Genomic DNA, 12,771 nt, shown 5'->3' with positions numbered 1-12,771 from the left:
TATATAGTAGTTAAACTACTAATTTCTCTTAGTTCATTGAAAAGAAAGGTTTGTGCTAATATTGTTTGGACAGTTAAATGTTGATATCTTATATTCTGAGTAACTAATTTAAAGATAACAATACGCAATGTATTAACCATTGTTATCCTATTATTGTTTTGAAATTTTTTTCTTTAAAATAAAAAAATTACAAAGTAGGAACACTAGTGATTTATTGGTCAAAGCATAAAGATCTAATATGGTAAGTTAACAAATAACACAAAATTGTAAAATATTGCAGGAAAGTCAGCAAAAGTAAGTGACTAATTTGACTTAAACTGATTTCCTGAAGCTACCCTTATCAGGCCTATGCATGGAAATTCAAACAACCATTGTAGCTAGAAGAACAGCACGGATGCTATATCCACTGCCTTTATAGACAAAAACAAAACAAAACAAAACAAAACAAAAACACACACACAAAAAAAAACAGACATGGTACCTAGCAGAATTGAAAAAAATTAAAAAGCAGAGCAACAAAAATGACACTAGGTTAAAACACAAAAGAAAGAACACTACAAGCTATATCCCCAACAAAATAAAAATAGAAATTAATGATTTTTACCCAAATATATTTAATTAATCTACACCTCACAGCAATTTTAGTTTGCTAAGGTTGTACTCTCCAGTATGTACTATCCAATGTCTGCTAACCATATTTGAAATATGTTACAACAACCAAGAAACCCAATTTTAAAATTTAATTAACACACTTAATTTTAAAAACTAATATTCAGTTCAGTTCAAACCTTTAAGTATGTTTGGTACAATTTGGGTACATGAAAATGTACTTGTTAGCTGCACATCTTAAAAAATCTCAACACATTATGCATTTTCAATAAAGTTTAGCATTGGAAATTAGGTGTAAAAATATATAATGTATATAAACACCAGATGTATATACACACCAGAGTTTTAAGAATTACAGAGGGTAGAATATTAAATATCTCCATTTTTTTGTGGTGCTAGAGAGTTGTGTTGATTTCTTTTCTCTTGTTGCTGAGACAAAATACCCGTAGCCCAAAATTAGGGAAGGAATGGTTTATTTAGTTCACAGTTTGTGAAGGTTTCAGTCCACAGTCAACTGGCTCCAAAGTAGGGTGGCATGGTGAGAGGCAACAGTTCATGGCGGTGGAAGACAGCAAAAGCAGCAAGAGCAAAAGGGGGAAAGAACAAGCCTTTTTCTCTTTCATGTTGTCAGCAGCCTCTTCCCACCCCTACCAGGGCGGGTATAGTATTCACACCATATCTGTGTGCTTGTCTGGCACAGGATCAGGATGGTTACCATCCTGGCCCCCTGCGGAGTAGTTTAGTTAAACTTCTAAATTTCTCCAGTTGACACAATGTATCAAATCATTACAAGAGCGAACCCAGGGCCTTGAGCATGCCAAGGCAAGTACCTTACTTACCACTGAGGTACATTCTAGCCCCAGTATTAACCATTTTTGCAGCTGTGACCACAAACTGAAATGACATTTTTGATTTTTTGGGTTAAATATATTATTAAAATTAATTTCATCTTTTTTTAAGTCTTTAAACGTGGCATCTAAAAAAACTGAAATTATGTATGTAGCTTGCAAAACCTACCACATAGTACTGCTCTAACGGATTCATAACCTAAAAAGTCTGACATCTGTCAAAAATATACAATATCTGTTAGTCAAGATTAGTAAGTGAAATATTTTTTATCTCCCAGTGTCACAAAATATTACCTTAGGTTAACCAAAATTTGCATACTTTTATATTCCAAAGCCATTTATACTGCCTTCCTACAGAGGACAATTACAGATCATTGCAGTTTGCTGCTACTGGTTGCAGGATGCCTGCAGATACCAAAATCTGCAAATACTCAAGCCCCTTTTATACAGATTAGTATTTGTATGTAACTTAATTCACATTCCTCCTCTCCTATATCCTAAACTGTTCCTAGATTACTTATAATACCTATTACAATATAAATGCTATGTAAGTAGTTGTTATACTGTATTATTTAAGGAATTATAACAAAGAAAAATTTGCACATGTTTAGAAAAGATGCAAGTTTTTTCCCAAATATTTTCCATCCACAGTTAATGTGGAACCCACAGATACAGAAGGTCAAGTGTATTTCCGAGTTAGTGCAAAATGTGGTAATGTATAATCATCATTCTGCCACTTACTTTCAGTAAGTAATCAAGTAACTGAAAGTAAATAATCAAGAAACTGAAAGTAATCAAGTAACTGAAAGATGCTAATTTCATCAAAACTTTTTGATTCTTTCTTTGATTGCCTCACCCATACGTTAAACAATGCCTTCGGTTCTGTGAGAGCCAACTTATGGTTTCACTTTATAAAAGATTTTGGCAAGACTAATTTTATAGGACAATTTTATGCTTACAGATACATAAAATATATACTCAAGCATGAATTTACCTTATGTAATTATACACACACAGGTCAGAATGGCATATCTCAGCAGTGATTTACTAACCTCTTTCATGCATGGCACTTCATAGAAAACTCTAATTGTGAGACACTGGAGTTAAGGCTGTTAAGGCTATTAAGGCTGCTCCAGGGAGGGTATCTTTATCTCAGTACACTTTCACCAAATATCTTAAATGGGACGCTCAGTCTTAAAGGTTCCTATAAGTACTGTAAAAAAATCTTTATTTTCACCTGTCTCACATTTTATTGTTATTTATGCCTACAGTTGTGAAAATACAACCCTTTAACATTTTTAATGGCAATATCCAGAAAGGACCACAAGATGGAGATGTTACTCCATTACCTCTTGTATTTGTCTTTAGGCATTTCTCTCTACTTTCCCAAAGGTCATTTACTCCATGACATCCTATTGCCTTATGAGGTTACAAACTTACTTTATGTTCATATTGCTCAAACTTCTGTTTCATGAGCCTTACATGAAATTTATATTCAAATCTCTTTATCAATACAAGTTGTATTTACCCAATTTCACTAATCTAATTAAGTTGCCAAATTTAGCGCCAAAAGACTATTAGCTACAGCCAAAAATTAAACCCAACTTGGCAAAAATTTACTACAATGAAGATAACGTGAAAAATTGGCTGCTGGTTTTGAAAGCCACTGAAAACAAGAAGTTTTAATCATGTTTTGAGAGATGGTAGCACTCTGAAATTATGAAGTTCTTCACTGTTAAGTACTCTGAAGATCAATCTAAGTTGTATCTTAAGTTACTTTAAAAAAATATTGGGGGATGTTTGAGACAGGGTCTCACTCTAATTCAGGCTGGCCTTGGACTCATCATGTAGCCCAGGCTGGCTTCAAACTCACTGCGATCCTCCTGCCTCAGCCTTCTGAGTGCTGGGATTACAGGCATGGGCCACCACGCACAGTGAAGCTGTATCTTAGATACCTCCAAAGGTATGATACAAAGTCACACATTAATTCTGTATAACTACTTCAGAACTGCAAAACATGGCATTCATTTGAACTCTATCAGATACCTAAATTAATATGTTTTAAACCCAGGAAATCTATTTTCTACTATAAAGATCCATACAAAAACACTATAAAATATAATCAAACTGAAGTAAAATCACAATTTCCAAAGTTTCTGTATTATACATACATATATACACTTCCCATAAATCAAGTTTAATCACCAACTATTAGACAAAATGCTACTTACAGTGAAAAAGCACCTATCTATTCTTCTGTTAACCAAAAGTAGGATTAACTGAAAGTAACTGCTGATAAGATTTCCAACTTAACCAAAAGCCAGAGGTTTCTTGGTCAAGCATAAATTCAATTAGTCATGGCACAGCATCCTTAACATGCTATACAGTATTTTGAAGGTATGAAGAAAGTTATGAAGGACTGGCTAGAAAGATAAAGTTTCTATGGACCCTAAGATTTATGTATGGTCTCTAAGATGCTTCTATGGTCTGTGCAGACTTTTCTAGTAAACAACTATGGTGACCTTTTTTCTTCTGGTCTTAACTCATTTGCACTACTGCCCACTGTGCCACAGTATGGTCTCATGTAGCTTTTTAAAATTCTTGTGCCTCTTATAATGAGGACTTATATATATTCCAGAATTGCTAATTAAGGAAATTACTCCTTTTTAGAATTTTAGTGTTTGCTCTGAGTGGTATTTTAATACTGGTTCTTTTCATTTTAATGCTGCCATTAATACTGTGGCATGTCCTTTATTTAATTCTTGGTCTTAGACTCTTAGCTTTAATATTGAACAACTCAAATTCTATTAACTGACTGTGTAGCTATGCACAGCTAATACCTATTGCTTCATACTAAAAACACAGGCATCCATCTAGTAACAGAGCATATTGTTTTATACAGATATTTCTCTAACCAGAAATGTGGACTGTGGCATGTTCATGTTTCTGCAATATACCTGATTACATATGAGATTCTAGTTGCTGGATGATGGTAATCAGAAACACTGAGTAAGTGAATGAATCCTAACATTTAATTTATTACGAAGTAGGATGGAGAATGAAACAAATTCTAGATTAAATTTCTAATTAAGTCTTAAAGACACTCAGACAAAAAACTTATATTAAATATAGGCAGTATTAACTCAAACAATTTAGCTCTTAAAATACTATGACATTACATAAAAGTAATATTTTTTCATTTATTAGTATAGGACCAACTCATCTTTCATAATTAAGTGTTTGATAAAAATGAAGGCTTTTGAAAGTGTGTATGAGTAGCTTTACTCCAAAATGGTCAAGGGTCCTTCTCTCCCAATCAGAAATCTCTCCTTTCCCTGTAATTCCTTTTCCTTCATCTCTTTACAATCCTGTATCAGTAAAGGGTTTGGAATCGTTTTGAATTATAGGTGGAATTGGTATCATTACCATACAAAATAGACACAATAATGCCCAAATTAGAAAAAGATTTTTAAAATACTATACTTGTTTATAGAAAAAGTAGCTCACTTATAGAAAATATAAGAAAGCTGAGAACAAGTCAAACATTTTATCAAAGTACTTGCCTTGATGCTATTTTAATTGCCACAAATATTCTCCTCTTGGTAATTACCAAGTCAACTACATACTCTCACCTCCCTACCCTGTTGCATTCCAGACACTGAATAAAATATGATTTAAAATTCACCATATTAAACCAGTCATTGGGTAAAATGGTGACTATATAATTAGATTGTACAATTTATCTCTAGAATAATTGTAAGAGGAACTAATTCCACTTTACCAGTTCAGCTTAGGTGATTATCTATGCATAAAAAACAGATTCTAAAAGTATTCTCATAATTAATGCAAAAATGACTCAAAAAGGCATTAAAGTACAAAAGGAAACTTACAACTAAACTACTGTTGTTCTATTAGCTCTGGATTCTATATGGCAAAATTTTCACAATAGACTTGCTTTTTGCCAGAAAATGTGCTTAGGCAACTTCCACTAAATTGCACTACCACACTATAATAAATAGTGTACACAACAAGTCAACTAATTTTATAATAATCCAATCTGATGCAAAGATGTATACAATCACAAGTGTATTCATTCAGCTCTACCTGCATGCATGATATGCCTACATAAGAAAGATAAATGATTGGAAGGTTACTGTTTCAGTCAGCTTTCCCATCACTGAGACATAATAACCAGCAACCATAATTTAGAGAAGAGTTTTAACTTAGCTCACAGTTGGGGTGATTCAGTCAATAGTCAGGTGGCTCCAAGACAGGAACATCATGGTAGATGGGCGTAGTGGAACAAAGCTCCTTAATTCATGGAGGCCAGGGAACAGAGCAGGGGAACACACCAGATAGGAAAGGGAGAGGGACCATATATAGTACCCAAGACCATGCCTCCATGACCCACCAGACACTCCCAGGAAAAGCTTCTAGGCATTTCTTAATCTAGGGAAACTGACATATCAGGATTAGTGATCTCAACCCCACCCCCCTGTTCACTTTATACTCAAAACACATCTCCTTAAACCATACTTAATCTCCAAATAAAAAGCATATTCATAATTCGACCTAACGTAATACAACTACCCTGTATACAACTGACATGCAGTAATCTCTTCCTCAAAGTCTCAACAGATCCAGCATTTTTCCAAACTCCAAGTCAAAGTCTCTTCTGAAACTCAAACTCTTAGCTATGAACCTCTGTAAAAATAAAAAACAAGTCACACAATGCTAAGGTACAATGGCACAGACAGGAATTCCCATTCCAAGAGAGGAATAGGTAGAAGAAAACAATCAGACCAAAACAAGACTGATCATCAGGGCAAATATTAAATCCTAGAGTTCCAGGGCTAGCATCTGGGGCACATGGTGGTAAAATGCGAGTTCTAAAGAGCATGGGTGATCCCAACACATGGGCTTGCTGGTTGTAGCCAAAAATCTTCTCTCAGGTTAGCTCCACTCATAGCCACAGCTTTCCTTGGATGACATTCCATATTACTGGCATCTGCAATGTCCTGGGGTCTCCACTGCACCTTCAGCTTCATTCCCACAGCTTCATGCACTGCCCTATCAGGCTTGCCTTTGAAATATAGCTAGTGCCTGCCTTACCCAACAACTCTTGCACTCTGCAAGCCAGTAAAAATAGCAGCATATGGACAATACCAAGGTCTGCCACCAGCTCAAGTAGTAGCCAGGTCTCTTTGTTTGTTTGTTTGTTTTTGTTTTTATTTTTCTTCTGGCACCAGGAATCAAACTCACGACCTTGCGCTTGCCAGGTAGGTGCTGTGCCACTGGGCTAAATCCCCAGCCTCGCCTGCTCTCTTTGGACCATGGCTACAGTGGCTTCCTGAGTGCCTGGATGGCTGAGCATGGTGAAATGAATCCCTGGGAACCAATTTCCTAGGAAGCCCTTCCTGAGCAGGGATCCCAGGGACTCTCTTTTCAAATGAAAGGCTGGCACTTTTGGACTCCTGAATCTGCCATGGGTAGGGTATTGCTGATTTCTATGATGCTCTCAAGGCAACTTTCTTCGGGTTCCCATATAAAGCACTTGGTTTCTTTTTAATGGTGCTAATCTTGTTAGCAGTCATATCTCTTTGGGCCCCAACTTCTCACATGAATCCTTCTGGGCCAAAATTTAAGTCTTTCAAAAATTTGAGCTTTGTCTTTTGCTCAATTCTCACTATAAAATCTTGCTAAAAGCATCCACCACTCCCCATATCACAGCTTGAATGTTTGGCTATCTTAAATTTTCCTCTGCCTGATTAATTAGTCTATAACCCTTAATCTCAGTCTCCAGCAAAGTCTCAGGACATGGGCAAAATGTAGACATTTTCTGCCAGAGTGTAACATGCCTCTGGCCCAATTCCCAATGGAATCCTTGTTCCCAAATGAAACCTCCTGAGTCTGACTTTTACTGTCTACATTCCTATCAGCATCTGGGTCTTCTGAACTCTGACCAGAACCTATCACACTCTGTTTACAACATTCTAAGGCTTCTTGAGCCTGCATCTCCAAGCCTTTCCAAACTCCTCCTGTAAACTAGTTCCAAAAGCATGCAAACTACACAGTCAGGTACTATCACAGCAACAACCTTACTTCTCTGGTACCAATTTTCTGTATTAGTTTCCCCATTGCTGGGACACAATACCTGACATCCACAACTTAAACAGGGAGAATTTTAATTTAGCTCATGGTTTGGGGGGACTCAGTCCATAGCCAGCTGGCAGTACCATCCATCAGGGTGGGGGTCTAGATGGAACAAAAACAGACGGAGGAAGCCAACAGCACAGGCTCGCTCTGCTTCCTAGCACCCATGAGGTAGGCAGTTTTCCTTTGCCTTGCCCTTCCACCATCATTTTTCCGCTTGATCACAGGCCTAAAACAGTGAAGATAGCTGATCATGGACAGAAACCTCTAAAACTGTCAGCCAAAATAAACTTGTCCTCCTTTAAGTTGTTTTGCTGAGGTATTTGGTTCTAGTTGGATATCTTTTCCCTCAAAAGACTGTCATCCTACATATTTATACATTCTATATATTTGAAAATACAGATTAAAAGATCTTAAAAGGTTTATTAACACTGAATTTAATAAATTCTAATCCAAATGTTCAAGAAATTAAAATCTAAATGTTTCATAAGCTTTTTTTCTCTTAACCAAGTTTTAACATTCCTTTGACTATAAGGGTGAAGTTATAAGAAAATAAAGAAAGTAAGGAACATTTATTAGCCATATGAATAGTAGGAATTTGTAATGACTGGCACCGTTAAGACAATTATCACTTCAGCATAAAAAAAAAAAAAACCCTACAAAATTTAAGATAATTTAGGTTATCATTTCAATTCAGATTTTTAAATGAAGTATTTTCTACTGGTTAGAACACTGTACTATGAATGGTACTGTATAAGAAAGTCATGGCCAAAAAGATAATTTAAAAAACAAAACAAAGGGCCAGGGATGCAGCTCAGTGGCACAGCGCCTGCCTGTCAAGCATGAGGCTCTGAGTTTGATTCCCAGTACCAAAAAAACCAAAACAAACGTTCAAACAAAAAAAACAAAACCTACAAACCAGAACTGTCAGTGATTCTACAGGAAATAAAAGTGTCTAGCAGGAGCTGCTAGACAAAATATAAATATCATGTGCGATCCCAGAAGTTACTAATAAAAGATCTTTCAATAGCACACTCTTTTTCCTCTATTCTTTTTATCTCCCTCATCTCCATCTCCTCTGAAAAAATGCAGTATTCAAGGGTTGGGGATATAGCTCAGGGGCACAGCACCTGCCTGGCAAACGCAAGGTACTGAGTTCAAATTCCCAGTACGCGCCCCCCAAAATGCAGTATTTAAATTAGAATACCCTATGAATAAATAAAAGGCATTGACAGGTTGAGCCACTAACACACCATCTATCTTCACCCTTCTCCTAAAGACTTCTGGAACTCCTTCCTAGACTTCTAGAACTGATTTAAAGTACATGACAAGAGATTTCTTTGCTATAAAAGATCTGTAAAGGCTGAGTATAAATATGATCTATGGAGTTAAAAACTGTTAAGCAACAACTTATTTGGGGAATTACAGTTTAGTTTTAGTTATAATACTTACATTGTTTCATTCAGTAAATATTTAACTGTCCACTGTGTACCTAACTGTAAAGTAAATAAATAAGAAAGATACTGTCTGTTCTATGTCCAAAGTCATAAGCCAGGAGGTGCCCGGTCCACGTCCTAAAGGTACTGAATTATTCCAATTACAGAGAACAGGGAGGGAGGGTCCCAGGGACCATGCTTTTCTGCCCAGACTCCAGACCTAAATAACCAAATGCCTACATGCCAGCTCCATTTGAATGCTTAACATACACTGAAAAGTTAGTACTTCTCCAAATTCCTGATTTTCCTTCAACCAGATTTTATTCCAGGCTTCCTCAACTCAATAAATGACAGCCACATCTTTCTGGTACTGAAGTACTTTAGATAATACTTTAGCATTCTCTTCAATTTCTCTTTTTCTCTTACTTCCCACATTCAAAGCATCAATAAAATCCTGTCATGCCAGGCGTGGTGGTGGTATACATCTGGGGCAGAAGCAGGAGGATCACTGTGAGTTCAAGGCCAGCCTGAGTTATGTAGTAAGTTCAAGGCTGGTCTGAACTACATGGTGAGACCCTGTCTCAAAAATAATAAAATAAAATAAAATAAAATAAAATCCTGTCAGTTCTATGTTCACATTAAATCCAGAACCTGATCACTTTGTACCACCTCCACGGTGACCACCCAAGTCGGTTCTACATTCTACACTACAATTATTCTTCTAAGTAACTAATACCTTACAGGCTAAGCTTAACAAAATAAAGCTATCATTTTGAAATTTAAGTCAAATGAAATATATCTTTTCTTCAACACTCCCTCTCCACTGGTTTCCCAACTTACTTCTAAGAAAAAGCCAAGTCCTTATAATGACCTGCAATGCCCCATGTGACCTTCCCTTACCACCTATGACTCTGAGCTTATTTTATTACTGTCTTCCTCAATCACTCTGCTCCAGCCATACTGGCTGCCTTGCTATTTCTCAAACACTAGGCAAGCTTCCACCTCAAGGCCTTTGCACTTACTTTGTTCATCTCTGAACTTCCTTCACCATGCTACAATCTGAATATGTTTCTCCAAAATTCATGTTCAGACCTAATACCTAATGTGACAATACTAGGATGCGGGGCATCAGGGGTTGCTTAGGTCTTAAGGTAGAGCCCTAGTAATGCCACTGTAAAAGAAGCCCCAGAGAGCTGCTTTGACCCTTGCTGATGAGAGGGTACAGCAAGAAGGTATCATCTTTAAACCAGAAGGCCTTCATCAGATGCAGAATCTGCCAGTACTTGATCCTGGACTTCCTAGCCTCTAGGACTATGAGAAATAAATTTCTGTTGTTGAAAAGCTATCTAGTTTATGGTATTTTGTTATACCAATCTAAACAGAACAAGACACATCAAGTATCCATATGGCTTATTCCCTAAATTCCTTCAGAGGCCTTCTCTGACCATCTAATACTTACAGTTTTCCCTTACTAACCTGTTACATGGGGCTGTGGGTTTTGTTTTACATAAAGGCCAACTCTAAGTGATTAAAATCCAGTAGGCACCAAATAAATATCTGTTGAATGAACAACAGAACTGATCACAGCATACAGCCAGGGCACCACTACGAGTCATCAACCTACTTTGTTCTGTTCCTGAGTGTTGGACTAGTTCCCAAGTGATTGGCTCTCTCTTGAAAAATTACACATTAAGGACCTTAAACAAGCTGTATTTGTCTCTACTAAATGTCTGGACCCTTGAGAGTTTTAAAAGAAAGTTAAAGACTCAAAGTAAAGAGCTTGCTCCAAGTCATTTTTCTGCTTAGACAGAATAAAGTTTCTCCTGGCTTTCTTTCCAAGTTCAACAGAGATGGGCAGAGAAACACAGATTAAAATAATTTTCTAGATTCTTTTCAAATTTTCCCTCAGGGAATGGGGATTTAGCTCAGCGGCAAAAGTGCCTGCCTGGCAAGCGCAAGGTCGTGAGTTCGGTTCCTGGTACTGGAGAAAAAAACAAAAACAAACAAACAAACAAAAAAACCACAAACAAATTTTCCCTCAACAAAGAATCTTCTCAATTATCTATGCTTCTTTATTTTTCCATCTTTGCAAATACAGTTAAGTGCTCTGGTTGTTCACATTGCTTCATTAACTGCAAAGTAAGCTGCTTGAAATTGCAAACAAAAATTCTATGGGAGTGCACATGCAAACCTAGAGTACATAATCTAAATCTTAAATCCCCATGTTAAATATCTGTATTCTCTTCAAGGAGCTTAATTTCCACGAGCAAATGGAAAATATCTTCAAGATTTTTGGATTCGTTATGTGTAAGACTCTTCCTAACTACAAATTTTAATCAATCCCGAGAATTCTAACTATGCTCAGTATTAAAGGCATTCTCAGAAGTTAGTGTTCAAACACATAGCTTCACTGTTGGAACACATACTGCATCACCATTTACTTTGAAAATGCAGTGAGATTTGCCTTTATAAGCAGGAAATGGCACTAGGTGACACTTTGTAAACAGTCATTACAAAATTCTTTGCACATAAGCATTCGAAGGGGAAGATGGAGTTCTTACTAAAATGAAGATAACTAGAATGCCATGGCGCTCTAACAATTTTATACTCAATAATGAAATGAAAATGCAATACTTGAAAATTGAATTTCCCTTTAAAAGTTCAACAGTTCATCCAAACTTACAATAACCAGTGTATACGTCATACTTAGTCATGTGAAGTCTGGCTTGAATGACAACTCTAAGTAAATTTTAATTTTTTTAACCCCCTTAATTATTCAAAATATTGTCTGAGGGGCTCAAGCAGATCGTGTGAAAGTCTAAGTGGTTTACTCCATAATCTTGAAATCAGAGAAATATCATCTTCTCCTTGACACTAGGATTCAGGTAGCCACTGGGCAAATGCCGTGGCACGCTCCCCACCCCCCCGCCAAAAAAAAGGTAATAAATGGCTTATACAAGCTAAAGTCTCCAGCTGAAAAAGGAAAAGGAAACAACACGAAAAGCAAAGCAAAGAGAAGAAACAAATCCATCCTGCACTCGTGGTTGGGCTTCTACTCCAACAACACCCCAAGTACCTGCACTGCCCTAAAATCCTGTTTCTCCTGAGTTCCAGGACCAAGTAGGCAGAGGTTCAGACTCCTCCGTGTTTCTACGCTGTGATACGAAGCCCCATCTAACAGGCTCAAAAGATCACAAAAAGTCCAGGGCAGGAAGATTCTCTGCCATAGAATTCCCTCGCTTCCCGGAAAGGGGGGAAGGAGGCTGAGGAAATCAGTCTAGGTGGAAAGATGACAACTGAGAGTGACACACGGCTACTCTTTCTCACATTCGTGGAGGCGGGAAAGGAAAAGGTGGGTGTAAAAAAAAGGGGGGCGCACATCACTCTTCTTTCTCCAGCACAGTGGGGGGCTGGATCTCCCCCAGAAGCCAAGAGCAAAGAGAAGGGATCGCCAGCACCCAGCCAGCGGCACCGTCCGGCCTGTCCCTGAGACTCGAACTTGAGACGCTGGAGCCAGGGTCAGGTGGGGGGTGGGGGTTACAGGAGACTCGGGGGACCCGGCTGAGCCCTGGAGCCCGGCCCGGGGCGCCCGTCCGCCCTCCCGCCTGGCCCGCCTGCGCGCCCCCGCCGCGCGCCCGCGCGTACCTGCTGCACCCCGAGGAACTGGTAGAAGTTGAGCTGCACCTCCTCCACCAAGTCGAACAACTCCAGGTCTCCGCTCTCCC

General features: G+C 37.9%; 1 protein-coding gene across 1 annotated transcript in view; it reads right to left on the bottom strand.

Annotated features, from left to right (window-relative positions):
- The window catches only part of Dnajc1 (DnaJ (Hsp40) homolog, subfamily C, member 1), a gene marked incomplete in the record, with an annotated part of 181,124 nt that overhangs the window by 167,917 nt on the left and 436 nt on the right, over window positions 1-12,771 (bottom strand). The window contains 1 exon segment of the mRNA XM_013515403.1: window positions 12,692-12,771. Within this exon segment, the coding sequence (XP_013370857.1) occupies window positions 12,692-12,771 (80 nt within the window).

The sequence above is a fragment of the Chinchilla lanigera genome, unplaced genomic scaffold (genome assembly GCF_000276665.1).
Source record: "Chinchilla lanigera isolate Chin_1 unplaced genomic scaffold, ChiLan1.0 scaffold00028, whole genome shotgun sequence".
Taxonomy (NCBI): Eukaryota; Metazoa; Chordata; class Mammalia; order Rodentia; family Chinchillidae; genus Chinchilla; species Chinchilla lanigera.
This window is presented reverse-complemented; position numbering and strand designations above follow the sequence as displayed.